Source organism: Coloeus monedula (assembly GCF_965178545.1).
Source record: "Coloeus monedula genome assembly, chromosome: 2".
NCBI lineage: Eukaryota > Metazoa > Chordata > Aves > Passeriformes > Corvidae > Coloeus > Coloeus monedula.
In genome coordinates, this window is record NC_138782.1 from 59,672,011 (window position 1) to 59,693,033 (window position 21,023).

Genomic DNA, 21,023 nt, shown 5'->3' on the forward strand with positions numbered 1-21,023 from the left:
AAGTGCAGAAGCAGCTGTCCCTGCTAAGGCAGAGGCTTCCACACAGAGTGTCTGCAGCCCTTCAAGTCCCAGACTTCAGGGGGTGTCAGGGACCTCTCCTTGAGGCCAAGGGAGATGTCTCTTGGCCCTGCAGGAAGTCTTGAAGGAGCTGTGCTGGCAAGTGGAGGAGATTTGGAAGGAAGAGTGCAGACTGTGCAGCATCAGAGAAAGTGAAAGAGAGAAAGATGGGGTCTTCTCTGAGACACAACACTTGAAGACCATCAGTCCCCATCTGCAGTGGAGAAGCAGGCAGTGTCTACTCCCACTACCAAAGTAAGCAAAACCTCTGGAGAATTGGAAGGATGGAAGTTGATGACTTCTTGTATCAAGAGGAAGCTCTTGTCTCATCTAAGAACAGGCTGACTGTCCCCATAGTTGAAGAGGAGCCAGATGTGTGCCCTAGCAAAGACCTAGTTCACTCAACTGTAAACCATGCAGGTCTACCAGGAAGAAATTGTGAGACCCTGCAGTGGGTGACTCCCTGTTGTGAGGGACAGAGGACCCATCTGTAGGCCTGTCCAACCATCTAGAGATGTTTTCTGCCTGGGAGGGGCCAGGATACAGGATGCTGTGCAGAGACTGCCAAAGCCTGTCCAGCCTTCTGACTTCTATCCCCTGTTGTTATTCCATTTGAGAACAAGTGGTACCACCAGGGGACACCAGTGTATGCTGGGGACCATAGAGCTGGAAAGTAGCTTTGCAGAGAAGGACCTGGGAGTCTTGGTGGACATCATGAGCCAGCAACATGCCTATGCTGCACAGAAGGTAAATGGGTATCTTTGGCTGCATTAGACAAAGTATTGAGAGCAGGTCAAGGGAGGTCATAATTTATTCAGTGCTGCTGAGGCCACCCCTGGAATGATTCTCAATATAAGAGACACATGACATACTGAAGAGGCCTGATGGAGGGCCAGAAGAGTAATTAAGGGACTGTACATCTAAGATATGAGGAAAGACTCAGTGAACTGGGATGGTTTAACTTGGAGAACTGGCTCAGGGGGGCTCTTACCAATATGTTTAAATACCTGAAGGGAGGATGCAAAGAAGAGGATATGGTTTAATGGTGAACATGGTGGTGGTGCTAAGTTGACGGTTGGACTTTATGATCTTACAGGTCTTTTCCAACCTTAATGATTCTATGACTCTTTTTAGTGGTGCCCAATGACAGGACTAGAAGTGATGGGCACAAACTTAAACACAGGAGGTTCCCTCTGAACATCAGAAAATCTTTTTTACTGTGAGGATGATGGGGTACTGTCACAGGTTGCCCAGAGAGAGACTCTGTGGAGTCTCTGTGCTTGGTGAAATGCAAAAGCTATCTGAAATGGTCCTGGAAAACCAGTTGCAGGTGAGGAGTGGACTTAGATGACCTCTTGAAGTCCCTTCAGTCTTAATTATACTGTGATTCTGTGGAAAAATAGGACATCTTAATTGACAGAAGTCTCTGCTAAAGTTGTTGCTTCTCTCATATGTTTTTGTTCATCACTGGAGTCTGCCTGGCACAGAAGTGGCTGTGAACAGTGCACAGTTGAACAGAATCCTTTGCAACTCATTCATGGTGTGTTTGCCAAGTGAAGGAGTAATGGATAGCAAGTTTGAAGTCTGTGTTGTTCTGCAGGATCACTATCCCTTCCTGTTCAGTCCTTAGCAAACCAAAGCATACCAAAACAATTGAAACCTACTCTCTATTGCCAGTCTTGCACAAAAGTGTGCGTTTTGCAGTTATCAAAGAGCTTTCTCAGAACTATTGCTCTCAGATCTTCCCTGGTAACAAGAAGAGATAGAAATACATCTGTCATTCTTGGTTTGTTTTTCAGTTGAACCTGTGATAATGAAATAAATCACTTTCCATCAGGAAACTGAAAATCATAGGAAAACATCCACCATTGTCAGAAGCAAAATCATGACATTTGGTTTAGTTTCAGATTGTTCCAGTGACTATGTCTGCTAGTTACAGTACATTCACCTCTGAATCTGCTGTTATACCCCTGGTTTTATCGGTAACAACTCTGCCTTCCACAGTTTTCTCTTTATTCTGCACAGCTAAGAATCTCTATGAGTGAAACTTTAAAGTATCTCTTAATCAACGCTCACCCAGGTTCACTGCAATAAAAGATTATTGACTTTTATAAAAGAGTTTTCAGTGACGAAAACTTTAATTTATTTCTTGAGTAAAGGTTTGCCACTGGAGACTTGCTAATGTGTTGTATTCACATGGAAAATTGAATCCAAACTGTGCTGGTGAGGCATTTATGAATTTTGTGGTAGATTCATTTAAATATAGGGTTTCTATTGGTTTGAGAGAAAAACAGTTTTACTGAAAACTGTTTGTTTATTTCATAGAATATCTATCTGACTCCAAACATTGTGCTTTGGAGAAAGAGGGGTTTTTTTTATTTGTTTATAGATCAACAAAATTTGAGAAGGCAATTTTGTGAATCATGCCAGATTTTATTGCTGCAGTTGGGGATTAGAGCTTTCTCTTGCACGGAGCAGAACACATATTTTTTTGCAGGATGAAGCTGGGTTTCTGAACAGCACTAAAACACAATGAAAAATGCAGAATTCCAGGCTTAGTACTAATTTGTTGAAAATTTACCTCAGTTTTCAGGGATACTTGGAAAGATAACAAGAAATGTGTCTTAGTTTAAAAAATTTCATTCAGCAGTTATTTTGTTAGAGATTTACCACTAATTTTATCCAGGAAAACTAAATACAGTGCTGGGTGGGGAAACTGCTCTTCCTTCCACCATCAATTTCCCAACTCCTCCCACAATATATGAAGAAAAGAGGGTAGGTTCATGACCCCTATCAGCTTGCAGCAGGATACCATCATTGCCACAGATTAATACACGTAAATTTATAAATTTTTTTAGCTAGCCCAAGCTCTTACTTGGTAATCAGTTTTTGCCTCAGTCTGATAATAAAGTGGGCCCCAACAGATGACTTACATAATGTGGGTATTAACTCTTCCTTGACAGATGAGCAATGGACCATGTTATTTTGCTTTAGATCGTCAACAAGGTTAGTGGAAAGATTACTTCCTCCTCAGTTGTGTAGAAAGAGCCACATCCTGTCTCAGTATTGCTCTTCTTGTTGTATGATTTTATGTTGGTTATGATGCCATGATGATTTTTTGCCTTTTCTTTTATACCCCTTTTATACCTTTTTACAACTTCTGTATTCTTTAGTGCTTTTTGCCTACATTCTTGGACTTGTTTGTTAAGCTAAGAGACCAAACATTTTAGAAGCTTTGTATATAGGGATCAGTGTGCCCCAGACCCCAAGGTCCTCTCCAGAACATATTCTGTAAACCAAGATAGAACCATCCAGGGGAAGGTTCCTTGGGGAGGGGGGCTCATTGGAGTCTCTCATTGGGGAATTTTTGATAGATATGCTAATTAGTAAGACCTATAATGTTATACCAGATCTTTTGGGAGTGTGCATTGAGGTGCATTCAACCTAGACATGGTGCACCTAAAGATCCTTTAAATAAATACCAAGGTAAAATCCCTTTTTCCCTTTAACCATGTTTGCCTCTTGATTTTAAGACCAGGGAAAGGCATCAGTTAGAGATGAAATGACCCCAATATAGTATCATGGCAAAGATGTGATGTTGCTTTGCTACACAGTTTTTGGGCCAGGAGACCTGATTCGTATTTGTTTTTCTTAATAGCATTTTGGATAGCTCTAAAGGAAAGCAACTAGTTTGTGTGACTCATTGATTCCCTGAGGCCATTTATTATTTCCATGTGTCCTAAATAGGGCAATACTTTCTCCCGAATGAAGACATGAAGGGTGGCCTATATAGGATGGGGAAATAGCAGAGCCTCTAATACAGCTGATGTGTTTTCTTATTGCTTTTCTTTGTGTGTTGTCATGGAGAATAGTGTGAGAGAGAGGGTGGTAGAATAAAAAAAAAAATAAGGGAAAAAGGGAAAAAGAATACTAGGTGATTAAGCAGGAGTCTGGGATTATTCATGCCTTGTAAAGCCTCCCACAGGAGTGTTGTTCAGGTCATGTCAAATAGGCACCAGATAAGCACAGCACTGCGATCCATGGTTCTGTGCTCTGTGATACACGCTGCAGAGATCCCTGCTTCAAAAAGTTGTAGCTCTTGTAAATACTGGTGACAGTGGTCTCTTCTATCATTGTTTGCAGACGATCTAGCTTTACTCACCTTCAGTTTGCCTGTGAGAAGAGCTATCAAATTTTTCAAGAGAAATGTGAAGTGGGGTTTTGTTTCCCCAAGAAGCTGGCTGGTGAGGCAGAGGGGCTACATTAGGGATGTTCATAGCGTAGCTCTGCAGCGGATCAGGTAGCTACCGGCTTTGCATAGCAACATTGTGGCCAGCATATTAAATCATACATCACTTTATCCAGCATTTGTCATCTGGCAGCTTCAAACCCTTCCTAAAAATAGAAAAAGGTGAATACTTTAGTTCCCACACTAGAGAAGGAAAGGTTGAGGCAAAGAGAAGTCAAGTACTTTGTCTGCAGTCACACAACCAACCAGCCTGTCTGGGGAGAATTGACTCCAAAAGGAATACCTTCCATTTTCCATTACCTGCTTTTTTGTTATTTGCTGGTCTTCTCTTTTAGTTTCATTTTCTATGTGTTTATGCAGGATGAAATATGCAGACTGCAAATGCGTAAATAAATTCAATTGTGTTATTTTTGCAGTGACTAAAATGTCCATACATTTTGTGTGATTTTTTTCTTAAGAAATACTATGAAACACTTTCATAGGGAAAAATACATGTTCTGAATTAAATAAAAAAAGGCAAAGGTGAAGACCAATTTTTTTTTTTCTTTTTCAAGATTTCATAGAATGAGCTAAATAATTGTCAGTCACCTGGCATGTATTTTAATTTCTCCATGTTTGTAAATGCCCCTTGTGGAGTGTAATGAAGCATTGAAATGCTGGAGTTTTAACTTTTAATTTTTAACTTCAAAACACAGATAACAATTCAGGCAAACACAGCAAAGTAGAAGCTGCCTGTGGATGTGAAACAGGAAGCACTAGTAGGTAGACACATGTAATAGAGTTGCATTTGCTCTTGCTCAACTAGATATACATCAATTTTAATTAACACATTTTTTGCTTCAGCTGCTCACGTCCCTTCAGCAGTGAGTGGGTTATGCGTTTCCATCCTGCATATACCACCAGCATCACCACACGTCCTTCTCTAGCTTCCCCCTCCCCTTTCTACACAAATGTTGCAACACAATCTGAAATTTCCTCTTTTCTTTCCTTCCTGCATTTCTTACAGGTTCCTTTGCGTCAGAAGGCAAAAAAGAAAAGTCAAGGTAATGAGAGATTGTTTTTTCTTTTCTCTCCTGGATTCCTCTTTTGTTATTTGCTTAGTATGTCTTATTCTTGGGAGGGTGAGGATTTTGTACTGCTACTCAGCTGGTGAAAAGCTGCTTTTTATCTCCACTGATTCTTACACTGATTCTGAGAAAAATGACAACGGGCTGTTCCTTTGGACTAAATCCTTGTGGTATGTTAATTGAATCAAAGCTGGAAATCAGTGAGGTAGAATCAGCTGCCTGCACAGATGTACACACTAGTGGTTTTCATGTACTTGGCATAATAGTTTTCTCTAGCTGACTTAAATAGATGTATTCTTTTCAGTGCAGCTGTGTGAGGGAAAATATATGCGTGCTTCTCTTAAAAGGATCAAAGGCTGTATTTTTAATTTGCAAAAACTCATTTATGGTTATCTTAGCATTAATTACTATCTGCATTATCTACAGTTTACTGTTTTATTCCTGAACATCAGCATGCCTTTCAAATGAATGTGTGTTACTGTCACAGCCATTATAAAACTGAGTGACTTCTAAGTATATTTTAAGCTATGCTTGGGTGACTTGCTGAGATTCCTCAGTAAGGATGATATCTTTAATTGGCAGCAACATCTTTCCTGGAACTGCACTTTTAAGCAAGCACAACACTTATTTTTAATGGCACAGGGTTCTTTATAATGAGCCGACGGAGGATATCGTGCAAAGAGCTGGGGCAAGCTGATTGTCAAGGATGGCTCTACAAAAAGAAGGAAAAAGGAGCTTTCATTGGCAACAAATGGAAAAAGTTCTGGTGTGTGCTAAAGGAGTCATCGCTGTATTGGTACAGCAGTCAGCTGGTGAGTACAGTGTACATCCAGCTCTGGGTGCCAGACAAACAGCATCTGCTGAGAGAAGGGAAGCTGGGGTCACAATTTAGGTGCACCCCGGAGGAGTACAAATAACTGGGTTTATTTCTCAGTCCTGGCACTTCTTGTGATCTGGGAAGTGTCTATGTGCATGTGAAATATGCAGAAAACAATGTGTTTTCTAGTTCAGCAAGTACTTGTGAAATGTTAACTTGCTGTCTGTTTTGCCCTGTAAAGAGCTGCTCTTTCAAGGCTCTGGTGGCACTTGAATTTGAGAAATATTTTCCTGGGTATAGGCAATTTGCAAACACTTGCTATAAAAACTCAAAACAGGAATGTTTCTTCATTTCTTATTAATTTAATTTTCAGAAATGTCTCTCCTGTTTCTTTTCCCATCCCTTTCCACACTGAGGTTATTATTTTTATTTGTCTGCTTGGTTTCTTTTTCTTTTGTTTTCAGTATTTTTCTTTTTTTTCCTATTTAATTTTTTTCCTTTTTTTTCTTTCTACTTTTTTTTCTTTCTTTCTTTCTTTTTTCCTTTCAAATGGTAGAGGGCAGCTGGCTTTACTCTGGGCTTGTTTGATTGGGCAGAGAGGGTGTCTTGCCCATCCTAGGAAGATTCAGATATAATTATTCTGTTCACTTTGCTGTCTGGCACTGATACCTCTAAAAAGCTCTTAACACATTCAAATGATGGCGTGACAAAGCCCAGAATTAGGGTGTGAAGAGAATTAGGGTATGCCAGCAAAAACATAGGTTGAAAGTCAGCAGCTTCAGTGTTGAATTGTGGATGGACATGAGGTTCTCTAAATGCAAATTAGCTGCTCTGGAAATCAGCATGTCCCAGGCACAGCAAAGGATGAAAGATTAAAGGAACCTTTATTAATTCTTAGAGCATTAAAAAAAAAATCAAAGGCAATCTGGGCTGTTTCCACTTGTTTATTTCCATTGCAATAATCCTCATTAAAAATGTTGCTAACAGTCTCAGGAAATAAATAAAATAGTTTAAGCCATTTAAAAAAATCCTCATACCCTAAACAAAGCTTTACTCATGTAGAGTACGTCACATTCTCCCTTCAGTTGTGGGTATAGTGTTAGTGTTTTTTGGTGGGGTTTTTTGTTTGCTTGTGTGTGTATGTGAGAGAGAGAGAGATTTTTTTGTTTGCCTTTTTAAAATAAGAATAAAAACTTTGACTGGTACTTCAAGATGATATTAGCTATTTCTTTTTGAGGTAAAATGAAAGCAACTCTGCTAGTCTTGGGCTGTTGTTTTATGATGTTGTGGTAGTCTGATACAGATTTCTTTCAAGACTAAGTTAAATGCATGCATAAGAGAAAGCAAAGAAATAGAAAAATTAGATTAAAAAAAGTTTTAAAAGGCACTTTTTTCCCTAATGCTTACAATATCTCTCTTTGAAGGACATGGCCTGGCAGATATTCTAATCAGCAGCATTAATACGTTGCAAAACCTTATTAATATTGTCTGTTATAAATCTGTATTTGCAGTTATACTTCCGGCCAGCCATTTTAAGAAAGGTGAGCTGGCTGGCTGAGGTGTCTTTTTAGACATGGAAAGTATCAGAAAGGAGTAATCCAGAGGAGTAACCAAGCTGGGAGGAAATGAAAAGGCAAGACTACGAAAAATTTGCCTCTGGGAAGAGAAGGGTGATGGGGGAGAGGTGCAAATTCCTCCTCTTCTTTCAGTTGTTTTGGCCAGGTTAAATTCCACTCCTGAGATCCAGAGAAACCATGATCATGCTGGTCCCAGTGCTCCTAGACAGCAGTCATCCTTTTAGTCCATGCCTACTTCCTGACTGCCACTGGCTGCCCCCAAATGAACAAGGCTGAAAAATAAGTGTCAGTCTCACTCCAACTTATTTAATTTCCCCTGGAGAGCTCATATGGCTTCAAAATACTGTTGTCTTGTGTCAGCCCTGAGTTCTCACCTGTCACAGTTGTTCTTTAAGCGTGCCAGCTGGTAATACCTCTTTGCTTTTAACTTCTGCCAACTCTCACACACTATTTTAAGTTAAAATCACAAAGATTCTTTGGGCAGCCTAAAGTGCTCTATGTAACTATAGATCCAGGCAACGTTTGCAGAATGTCAGTGACTGTGGGGTTTGCTAAGACCTGCTTTCTTAAATTCTTGAGAGCATGCTCAGAGTCGTATGTTAGATCAATTAGACCCAGATATTCTCACTTCTAGATTGATGAAGGAGAAATAGCAGTGACATATTCACTTGCTTGCTTGACATTTCTTTTAAGTCTCTGGCCTGGCATTAGGACTGCCCGCACTTCCACTGTCTTCAGTAAAGTTAATCCTTGGTCCTAAGGTGGTGTACAAGATGACAGTCTAAAGTCCTGTTGAAACAGGAGTCCTGCTTCTCACGTGCCTGAGGCTTCCTGCGACCAGCCCTTTTACAGAGGCTGATGCCAAAGGTGGTGATGAAAGAGTGGGGCTGACGTCAAAGCTACAGGTTGCCTGTAGGTCTGCTTGAACAGTTCTGTTCTTGTGAGAAATGAGTGTGGTTTGTTTGTGGCTGTGTGAAAACCAGACACCGGCAACTGTAGCATAGCAACAGGGTGCTGGACCTTTTCTCTAATGGGGATGGAGAAAATAGAGAGTGGGTGGAATTTGTATGGGAATGTGCATTATCCTGGATTTGAGTAGATTACCTCACCTGAATATCATCTTCTTGGTCAAGTTTGTCTTCATGTGCCTCTGAAGCTCTGGATGTTTCTGTGAGTCTGGTTTAAATTTTCTTCAAGCCACTCTGGTTTTAGGTCTCTCAGGAGAGGCAGATTTTGGTATATGATATAGGACACTTGTTGTGACATTTGCATCTGATATTTCCTTCAATCTAGCATAAAAATATTTTGTGAATGCCACAACTAAAAAGAGTAAAAATAAACAGGTCAGCAATAGCAAATCAGACACCCCAAGAGCCAAGATTCTCCTTACTGAAAGAAAGCTAGAGAACACACGCAAATCTGAATAAATTTTCGATGAGCTAGCTGAGGTCAGGGCCTGGTGGTCTCAGCAGGTTTGGGTAGGCTGCCCTGGAGCCTGTTCCCACACACCCTTCTTCTTTCTGCAAAACACGAGGCACATAAACTTCTCTTTGCAGCATGGAAGCACTCCCAGTCTGGGGAGGGGAAGCTGTTTGGACTAGGAGGAAGCACAGAAGGGTTGTTTTGCAACGAAAACACAGGAAATGTCAGAAAATGGATCTGAGCAGTCAGACTTTCTGAGTGCATTCAAGAACACCAGACTCCTTGGACAATGGCTCTTCACTGTGTTAGTGTTTGGTTCCTTTTTTTTTCAGTACTGCTCTCTGTAGGCAGTTGCCTTGAAGAAAAAAGTGTTTAAATAGTACAGTTTGTGATCCTGCCTGACCCTTTAGCAGTTTCAATTCTCATACTGAAACTCCAGAGGGAATTAGTATTCTTATATAGGAAGAGGGGTGGTGGGGGAGGATTGTCACATGTAATCCATGCTCCTGGTTCTTTGTGCTTGTTTCAGCTATGTTGGATAGTGTTGGCTGGAATGGGACACAGTAATAAATGCCTCTATCTGGTGGGTCTTTAGGGTAGCTTGACTGGTTTTCCAAATAGAGTTGAAATAGATTTTTGCAGAATGTGTCAACGATGGTTGTCATGGGGATTCAGCAGAAAAGAAATATAAATATAAAATTAAAGAGTTGCAGGCTGTGATCTACTGTCACTATTTATCTTTGTACCTTTTCTCCCCGCCCCACCATTCACTGCACTTAAATTGGTCCTCACTCCACCAGCTTTGCTGGAAGCTGTATAATTACAGTCTTTTAAAAGTAAAGTCTTTTACCTTTGAGTTGTAATATCTGCTTACATGGATGAGAAAAAGTCATTGATGTTGGCTGATTGTGCTGAGAGGCTTGGGGACCTCTGGCCCAATATCTTACACAAATTATTCAATGTTCTACAGGATGGCTCATTGGTGTACTTGGCAGAGAGAAAAAAAGGCTAAAAAGTCTGAACTGCTTTTCCAGCATCCATAGGGTCTTCTGGGGGCAGTGCTGAAACACTGTAATGAAGCCATGAGGACAACCCTGATTTGCAGATTGGAGTTGTTCCGCAATAACCAGATATTTCATTTTAAAGCACCATTTTTAAAAATCTTGCTGCAACACTACACTCACTTTAAATGACTTACTAAATCTCCTAAAGCCACAACATTTAGATAATGTATTGAAGCAAGCTCAGAAGGACATTAGCCTCTTTCATTGGATTCATGCATTGTGTTTCATAAATAATTTTTTTTTGAGTGCAAAGCTTTTTCTGTGAAAAAATGGCTTTCTTTTTTTGCCACAAGCATTTGCAGAGACTGTTGTTATTAATGAAATTATTTTTCTACAATTTGGAATAGCGAAAGTACAGATTTATGTTAGGCTAACCTCCATAAAACCCACAAGAGATAACAGCTTATTCTTTTAACCATCCTGATTAAGTAGAAAGCAGGTCAAGGTTCTTTTTATCTGAGTTTTTAGAGCTAATTTACAGCTTTGCATCAAAATTTGAAGGAAGCTTGAGTGAAAAATGTGAGTTAAATAATAGCATGCTAAAGTCATGTTAGAGATAACATTTTGGAAGAAAGAAAGCACTTCGGATTTCTATATGCTTTAAAATGTCATTTTTATCCCAAGAATGACTGGGAAGACGACTTTCACATGTTCTGTTCCTAGGGTTTATTTGGAATTCCATTTGCTGACTGTAATAACACCCATAAGGTTTTAATGTTGTGACTTCTTTTCCTTTTTTCATTTCTTTTTTTCCTGATAATTATGAACTACATGCACATCAAGCCCCTCTTTTCTGTTACATAGATGGCACATTTGAGATGTGTACAAATAGTGCTTTCAAAGCTTCACACCATTGTCCTTCCTTTCACTCATACATAAAATGAAACATAATTTTTTCCTTAAATTAACAAATATGAAATCACAGACAGAATTAATATAAAATCTGAATGGATTGAGAGAGAATGTGTATGTGAGAACATAATCTTTTACCAACTGGAACATGCCAAATACTGCATAAGAAGTCTGGGGTTTCTCTGCTGTACAGCTGTTAACATTAAAGTACTGAAATCAAAGCCTACAGACTTATTTTCATTAGTAATTTAGAGGGTGCTTCTCTAATTTAGGTAGAGGAGTCTATCTAAATTACTAATGGATTAGTTCAGTGGTTCAAGTCCAAGTTCCATTTTTGCATGGGTGGGAGCATTCCAGGGGGGTGTCTCCACAGTGGCTTACGGGGTCCTGATAATTCACTAGTCCAATACAAAATCCAAACACTCAAATACTTTTATACATTGACAATAGAGACAGTGACTTATCTAACAGCATTTCATGGACTTAATCCCCTCATGAGTGCTTCTGCAGCACTCTAAACTGTTTGTAGGATGCAATCTAGACCAATGGTTACTGCACTGATAGACAGAACTGGCTGAGCTGTGATTGCATTTGAAACATTTAAGAAAGGCCAAACCTGTCCCAGAACTGAATCACCCACTCACCCACCTGATGGCTTACCTAGCTCAGGCCATGGATTTATTGCTGCATGGGTACCTGGGTATATTCCTTCACACAGGGTCTCATGCATAACTTTTTCTTAAACTGGGATTGTTGATTCATATTGCAGAGAAACAACTGGCACTGTATGCATTTCTCACTTGAGGCAGGTTTCTCATCCAGCAATGCCTGCAATAGTGTTTGTTGTACCTCATGGACAGCTTTTTTGAGATTGGTCTCTGGTATTCTCAGATTGGTCTTGGGAACTAAATAGGAATTTTGATGTTCCCAATACGGTAAGTGACCATCTTTTTGGTACAGAAATGCAGGACAATACAATCTCTATCTTTAGTACAGTGCAGCCCAAGAATAGAGCTCCTTCATTACTCACCCCTACTCATTTACTCATCCTTATATACTTAATATACTGTGGATCTGGGATGGTAATACTAGCTTTAGTTAGTTGTTATTTATCTCAGTGAGTTTAGTCTCATGAAATTCCAACCTACGGAATGGAAACAAAAGCTCCCTGAGCTAGTCTCTAAACAAGTTTTACAGGTACAAATACAAACAGAGAGTGCTAAAAGCCTACAGTAGCAAATAAACACTTTTTCATACAAATATTACAAAATGAATGTTTTTCAGCCCAGATGTAAAAAAATCATTTTTTCTCCTGTGCTTAAAGAAAATAAGAAAACCCCCTTCCACCAATGCTGTGTGTGTGTGTGTCCTGGAGCAGCAAAACCCTTTACTGGTGATGATGCAAAATACAAACCTCTCATGTGAATGCTTAATACATGTAAATGGCAGGAATGATAGTTAGGCCATGATTTATTGTATACCAAAGAACAGATATGCAGACGTGAGGGGAAGCCACCCATTGAAATATCCATTCTGTATCCATATTTCAGTTCTTGGAGATTCATACTTCCAAGCATTAAAGCTCAAAGGCTTTTCTTGATGAACATCTTTTTATAGTCTTGTCATATTCATGCATAATGAGACTTGAGATACTGTCAGTCATCTTCATTTATCCTCTGCCTTTGTAACTGCTGTGTATATTTTACCTGCTTTAACTCAGTGTACATTTTCAGAATTTTAATGTGTCTACGAGTAATGGCTGGGAGCAGCAACAATGTGATTCAGGAATGAGCATTCTGTGTTTTGGAAAGTACATTTTTTTCCTGATGTTATGTCCTACAGACTTTCAGCTACATTATATATTGCTCATCTTAGGAGGATTCCTAATCTTATAGTAGATGACCAGGTGTATGTAGATAGATGTAGTAAAGGAAGATGTTTCTGCTTCAGATGTTTCAGTTTCAGGCAGCACAAACAGGGATTTGAGGCTTGTCACTGCAGTTTTGCTGGAGCAACGCTCTGACTCAGAGTCCTGCTGACTGAGAGCAGAGACGTCAATGCTCAGCAAACCTTCTTGCATCCAGAAAGGGCTGACTGGATATAAACAGGGTACTGTAAATGTCTGCCTGGATTTTGCTACCTCTTGTACCATGCCTGCAAATTTCTGGGGGGAGTGATAGCTGGGTGACCAAAGCCATCTGAGGCAGGTTTGCAGTGTTTAAAAACAGAGCTCAGCTGCATGGGATGATCCCCTTGCACCTCGTGGCAAGGCAGCAGCCTACATTGCCTCTGCTTTGCTCACGTACAGGTGACCCTGAAAAATGGTCCATGCTGCAATTACACAGGGGACACCCTACTCCATTTCTACTTAGAATCATCTTGGGGAACTTCTGAATTGTATTTTTCAGCTATACATAGGTCATTTTATGTGCTGCTGTTACATGTAAGATGTACATGTGTAAGATGCATACACGCTGTGTCATGGCACAAACACACCTTTGAGATTGTAGGTACCATCCCGACCTGAACAGATGATATAACCCTTGTTCATCCTTATTAGTCAACGAAATCTATGCTCACACTCTGCCACTTGCACCAACAGGAGTGATGGCTCTCCAGCACCCAGGATTTGCACAAATATAGCTGGTATAGAAATATTTCATCAGGCGTTAATCTGTCCCCATGGTGATGAGCATATATTTTCACAGTATAAAAAGCTGTCAAAAACAAGCACTTGCATGTTAAATATTATTCAGCATTGGAGTCTACTGTCTTACCAGTTGGTTGATTTGGTGATATTTAATTTTTTTTCTTTTATGGAAGGCTGAAAAAGCAGAAGGATTTATAAGACTTCCAGACTTCAGTGTGGATCGAGCAACTGAATGCAAAAAAAAGCAGTAAGTTTATCTCTTGTTCCCACTTTTGCATGATTTTTTTACAACGTTGCAAGGAATGAATCTCTGTAATCTTTGGCAGTGAAACTGTGGGGAGTTCTTTTGTGTTGTATAAATAATGAGATATTAATTGAGCTACTGAAAGAAAACTATATTGCAAAAATATTTTTTTAAAATCTCTGCCAGATGTGCTTTGGTAAAACCACAAACAAAAAAAACAGGTCAATGTGCCAAATGCTTTCTTTTTATTTCTCCTTTTTTTCATTCACTGCTTATGAGTAAGCTGTAATTCTCAGATGCCCCCTCTTAGTTGAGGAGGTCAGCAGTGGTGCAATTAATGCTGCATCACTCCAAGCCTGGACTATTCTTTAGGCTGCTGTGGTGCAACTGAGCTTGGGCTGTACTTGAAGCCTTTGGATGTGCAGGGAATAAACACTTTCTTTAGCGGGGTGCACATTTAAAAATATTCTCTCCAAACTCCATATGCAGCACTGACTTCCAGCTGCTTCTGAGCACACTTCAAAGGTTTGGAGGGGTGCTGCTGTTGTTCAAAGTTAAAAGCTCAGCATGGTTTTAATTGTGTCACTCAAGAGAAAGTCTTCATTCTTCTGTTGGAGAAGTCAGAAGAGTCAGTCACTGTTCACCAGCTGTGTGCTGCATGTGATTTTACTGCATCACATGTCCCTTCCCTCAGCCATCTGTTTTCTGTGCTGGGGGGTCTTAGCCTTATTGACCACTCATGGAAGCCGTTCCATGTCTTGGGTCACTATCGGTGCTTTCTCCAAACCCTTTTCAGGTTTGCTTTACATTTCAGAGCTGGAGGAAGCAAAACTGCACATAGTATTTGAGTAGTGGGAAAGCAACAGGATTATGTAATGAAATAATGGAAGCCTTTGTTTTATTCTTTATTCCTCCCTTTTTAGTTCCTGTAGTTTATACTCTCTGGATACTGTGTGGCCTAGGAAATGAGCTAAAAATAGACTAGAGTTATAAAGAAAGAGCTATATTGATGACAAGCTAATCCGGATTAATTCAGTAGAGCGAATAAATATTTTAAATAATTCATTCAGCTATTATTTTTTCTTTTTTATGGAAACTAGTTTTCTTCATATCTCTTCTATTTTTCTTTTCCTGAAGTGCTATTAAGATCAGCCACCCACAGATCAAGACATTTTATTTTGCGGCAGAAAATGTTCTGGAAATGAACACGTAAGTAGGAGCAACTGGTCATGTTTCATCCTGTCTCATGCATGAGAACACTCGCTGAAAGTTCATTCTTTCACTGTCAAGCAGTTGACAAATTTATTTGCAGAATTACTGAGTCTAATTTTTCTGGTCACTAAATGGAAGAAAACTATTGCACTTTGCTCATTAATTATAACTGAAATCAGAATTGCATAATTAGCCCAATTTTGATACTAATCTTCCTAACATTTGCTGATATAAATCCCTTTCTCTTATAGAGGTGCTACGATTTGATAGCAAGTACATCACCTTGGAAGAAGTGAGGGGACGAAGGAAAGAGAGGGAAGAACTTAACACAGTTTTGTCCCAGAAATTGTCTAGGACTAGAATATAACAATTTCTGATTTCAGAGTACCACGTCAGCTAACAAGGAGGGTTAGAGGGGTATAAAGGGCTGTTTCTTTATTGCAAATAAGCATTAATCAAGCACCAAACTACATTGTAGTTGAATGATCCTCATGACAGGTCAGAAATTTTCCTTCCACAAATGTCCAGAAGAAAAACAACCAGATAGTTTTCAACGGAAGAAGTAAAAATGGATATGAATGCTGCCATTTTAGAAACTACCGAGCTATCAGAAAGATATTATTTTCTGCTGATCCAATTTTGGCTGATTTAGATATATCTCATATCTTTGCCTTTTCTACTTTAGATTGCAGTCTGTTCTCTATGCTATTGCATTAAATGGCCAAATACTAGATACAAAGCAGTACAGTTTAAATGGGAGGAGAGCTCCTATGACAGTCAGGTCAGGATTTTAATCCTGGCTCTACTGGTGATCTTTGTGAGAATTTTCACAGGACATTGACTACTCATTCCCTCGTACAAATTTACCACTATAGAATAAGAGGGAGGTTGAGAGAATGTGTGTGATTTTCTGAAAGGCCTATAGATACAGAAATGTACAATATTACAGTAATGTATGTACACAGATATGTATTAATAAATCTGTGCTCTACAAGTAAATATAGATGAGAAGAATCTGTCGCCCTTTGCAAGTTGGAGCAGCACAGAGCATTCTGGTGGGGAGATAACCATCCATTTCTGTGTTCTTGCATTTCCTACCAGAGCTCCTGAATGAAGTGACAAATTCCTGAGGCAGATAGGATAAGGATGACTGAGAATGAGGGACTTCTAGACAGGAATATTTCCATAGAGAGGGTAACCCTGGGTGAGAGCAAAGAGATGGAAGGACATATGGAGAAAGAAAATTAGAGCTAATGGAGGAGATCAGTGAGTGCTAACAGCCAGTTTGGAGCCCAGCTGGAAATTCTCATGTGAGAAATGTTTAGGCTCCTGTGAGTGAGTGACTGAAATCTATGCAGGTGTCTTAGCTCTTATGCCTCTCGAATGACTTTGTTCAAACTCCACTTCTGAGTCAATTTCATTTTGGCTTAAAGCCAGGTAGCCTAGTGTTAGAGCAGCCTGTGCTGTGTTGAACTAAGTCCTCACTGTTGCAACTGATGATGTTTTCCTTGGCAAAGTGTAAAATACATGCATTTAATCCATAAAGTACATGCATACTCACGCATATGTCGAAACAGACTGAAGGACATCTGTTCTCTTGGCTCCAGTGCTGCAAATACACGTGTGAATGGTTCCACTGAACTCACTGGAGCATTTGTGTGTTGAGTTTCTGGTGTGCATAAATGGTTGATGGAGCATAACCTTTTGTAACTCTTCATGCATATATCTATATACCTGCACATACATCTCTATTAAATCAACAGTATATTTATTAACACAGTCATTTGTTCCACTAATTTATTATGTATTTACTATTGTCATGCACACATGAAAAGTAAAGGCATGCTGACTAGCTGCATGCATTTACCTGGCCAGTTGTACATAGTTATTAGTGACTTGGCTGCCCTTGTCATTAATGAAGTCCCAAAATTATTTACCAAATCTTTTCCTTGTTAAGGTGGGTTTTCATTTAAAAAATCATTCTCTTAGAATTAGCTGTTAGAAAAGAGTCAATAGACTACTCTTACAGAAATGACACTTTGTTTTTCTGAATTGTTTGTGGCTCTATTGTTCATACTGTAGTCTAAAAGTGCAGTTACTTTGACGCTGATCTTCCAAATTTCCCATTGCTTTAGTAGAACCGAAATCAAACAAAGTGGTGTTTTTTCCAGTAATGAATTCCTGCCCTTCATACTTTCTCTATTAATGCCTTGAGTTTTAATCTTAAAAGCTTGAGCTTTTTTAGTTGTCAGCTACTTAAAATCTGGATAGATCTGAATGAGCTACAAGCAAACATAATATACAAAAAGTATAACTAGGGAATGTTTCTAGCACTGGAAAAATGCAGCCACCTAGGAAGACAAGTGAAAAGAACCCTGTTAATATCTTAAAACAACCCAGGAAGTGACTTACTAAAACGAAAAGTACATAGCAAGGTGAAGAACGTGGTATGTTATGATCAAAAACTTGGTTTCAAGTGGCACAGACTGTGCTGCAATACTTTTGGCCAGGGCAGCTGATATCGTCTTCTACAGCTGCCATGCCTTTTTCTTCATCTCAGGTGCAGGATGGCACCTCAATGGCTGGACTAAATCTCTGACATGGTGTTACAGCACAAAGACTTTTTCTTTAGCTTCCACAAATGCGACTCCTGGTCATCAGTAGTACCTTTTTACAGTAGCAGGGAAAGAAGATGTCCCAGACAACTAATCCTGTTCATTACAGGAAATATTAATATAGAGGTGACTGGTGCCTTTCTAGAAGATGATCTAAGAAATAGAAACTTTGACATTTAGTCTTCAGGCTAATGAAAACAGATGTGGTGATGTAGAGCACAACCGAAAGGAACAAAACTCATGAGCGTGAGAGTGTCCCTGACTCTGTGTTCTCTCTGTTTCAAACACAGGTGGCTAAGTAAGCTGGGAATGGCTGTAGACCCTCAGGCACCAAATGGGAAGAACGAGGAAGGTATGCTCCTCACCGGTTTCAGCGTGTAACTACATTGTGCTCTTCACAGTTTTTGTTTGGCCAAATTTTTGTCAGCTATTTTCTTTTTTTTTTAAACTATCATCTTGGGTCTGTCTACTCTCTGAGCTCAGAGAAAGCACATTGTCACAGCACAGAGTAATCACAGGAGAAGAAAAAATGGTGAGAAACTGTGTGAGTGAGAGACACTTGGTGATCTTGTCAGAGGTGTGTAACTACTTTCTGGTAGTTTGCTGGCTTGCTAAGCCTACCAAGTGTGAAGATGTACAGCTGTGCTGCTCTGGGTTTTGAGCTGATGAGTTATATTACAGGAGTTGTGCTGCAGCATGGCAGCTTGCAGGCCTGGGAACACCTTGTGCTCCGCAGACCCATCCCTACTGTGTTCTCCAGTCCTGGGGGTTTCAACAACCATAGTGTTGGGAGACAAGGGGGTGGTACTGCTATTCTGGAGCCTACAATTTGTTTCAGAGCCAAGCTCGAGAGTTCATTATGGAACGAGAAACTTTAGAAGTTCCCAAGCAATTTATTTATTGTCTTAATTTGCACACTGACCCAATATAACTCTTTGGTGGGAGGATACCTGCACTCAAATCACAAATCTGGGCAGAGGGAGCTGATTTAGAATGAGAAGTGCTCTGGGTAGTATTATGTTACCAAACCAGGAATGGACTCTAACCTGAGGAAGATGTGCCATCATCTGGGCTTTTAACTCTCCGAGGAATATGCGTCATCATCAGAGCTTTTAAGTCTCCATTTTTAGAGTATTGGAACCAAGTGCCATTTTTAGAACTGCTGAGCTTGTGAAGGAGCTGTCATTATGAAGAAGAAACTGGTATTTGCAGTAGTATGAACACTTAAGTGATGCAACCTGTTTTGCAAGGAAATGTTCCTCTCTGCATCCTTTCTGCTTTATCACAAAATTCAAGATTGGGGTTTATGTTCAGGCTTGGGACATGCAATTCCATTATTGATTAACTTGATTTGGCTCCATTTATGCTCTACCATTAAAAGCAGCTTTGGGGTTGGTAAACACAGATATTACTGATTCCTGAGATCCAGCAAGTCTCATCAGTTTCTTTCTTGTTTTCAGTTCACAGTTGTTTCTTGTCAGGAAACTTGTTAATTCCCACACCATCTAATTCCTCCTCTCTGTGTCCTCTTTGAAGCCAACTGTACCAAAACACTTTAGGATAAAGGGCTATATTGAATATTAGATTGTGTAGCAAGAACTGCAAGATACTTGTACTCAGAGAGGAAGTGTGCAAATATGTTGTCCATCTTTTCATGAAGGGAAGAGTTTGATGGAAAATGAGAATGGGCAAAATTTTATACATTAAACCAATTTTTTTAAGGCTCAAAATGTGATACTGGCTGTGTTGGCTGAATCAAGAATTACAAAGCAACACAAAATGAGTTATTCCACCAATCCTACTTTTATAAAAAAATGACCAAAAGATACAAAATAATCCACTCAATAATCTCTGCAGCAGGCTATCTAATAACCTTGCAATAACATAACATAGCCAAAATTTATTCAGCTTTTAAAGCTGGTGGGCCATCTCCCCTTCAGAAAAAGGCCTTCTGATTCTGGTGTCAAACACCTCCTTGTCTTTCCATGCATGTTTCGTCACAGGTGATCCAGCAGCTGCCTTCAGTGTGGGTGCAGCACCTGCTGGTGCCTGGGTGGACATGCCCTTACAGAAACATTGCTATGCTTCATAAAAGAACTGTCACTAGCCACAGTCACTTCTGTTCCTGCTGACCAGTTCTTCCTCTCTGTATCACACACCATAATTCTTCAGAAGCCCTGGCTCTTTTCATGGCATTTCTTGTGTATTTATGTACTTTCTGTGCATTTTAACATCCCCCCCCCACTACCATTTGTGTATTTGGAGTATCAGAAACAGCTGTAGATTATTTTTCAGTTCTTCTGTGTGCCTAAAAGGGGAGCTGTAGAAACAATAAGCTTTTTACTAAGAGTTACTCAAAAAGGCATTAATAGAGTATTAGAATTCAATATAGGCCTTATTGCAGCCAGTTTCAGTTCTTTATGCTCAGATGTGCCAGCACAGATTTCCAGTAAAGCGAAGAGCATCTATGCTACTCAAAACCCCTATGGTTCTGCAAAGAGTACAGGGAGAAAAAGTAATGAACCTCTTTAAATTTCTCTTTGTTAACATGTTATAAAATTCTCTCTCATGTACAACATTCTTCTCTCATAAAATTTTATACCCCACATTCTGTGCTTATTAGCACCCCCCCCCCCCGCCCAACCAATGACATGCACAAAAATAATATGTGTGGGTATTAAATGAGTTAATTTTAGATTAAATAATCTCAGGTGATTGTCCAGAGACCGTGCTAACACACTGCTTTCTAGAGGTGTGAGCCCCTGAAGTCCATCTCTGATGAAGTACTCCCTGAACTTAAGCAACCCCTGCTCTCTGGGGCAGAGCTGACAGAAGTTCTTGGACTGTCAATATCTCTATTTTTGTTTTGCCTCTGAATTGCGAGTTCTTTTACTCAGAGTTTGGACTGAAATGCAGGAGATGCCAGGCTTCTCTTCCAACTGATGTTTATAATTTCTTCTCTATAATACAGCTGCACAGAATGTGCCTCCAAGTTAACAAGGTGGAAAAATGGCTGTGAGTTCCAACTTCCAAGGCCTTTTAAGGTCCAAATTACCCAATTATGGAATGCAAAGTAATTTGTTTTTACTTATAATCCAATAACTAACTATTCATGATTTGCACTGTGGGTTTTTTTACCCAATACCAGAACACCCAGATTTATGAAGAAGGTGAAAAGAAGAACAAATCCACATCTG

At 39.7% G+C, this 21,023-nt stretch overlaps 1 protein-coding gene across 1 annotated transcript in view; it reads left to right on the forward strand.

Moving 5' to 3' along the window:
• Positions 1-341: 341 nt before the first annotated feature.
• Positions 342-21,023, forward strand: part of IPCEF1 (interaction protein for cytohesin exchange factors 1) — a gene marked incomplete at both ends in the record, with an annotated part of 41,469 nt that continues 20,787 nt past the window's right edge. The window contains 7 exons of the mRNA XM_082276745.1: positions 342-508; positions 675-804; positions 5,313-5,349; positions 6,016-6,185; positions 13,929-14,002; positions 15,137-15,208; positions 18,117-18,178. Of these exons, the coding sequence (XP_082132871.1) occupies positions 342-508; positions 675-804; positions 5,313-5,349; positions 6,016-6,185; positions 13,929-14,002; positions 15,137-15,208; positions 18,117-18,178 (712 nt within the window). The remainder of the gene's footprint in view (positions 509-674; positions 805-5,312; positions 5,350-6,015; positions 6,186-13,928; positions 14,003-15,136; positions 15,209-18,116; positions 18,179-21,023) is intronic.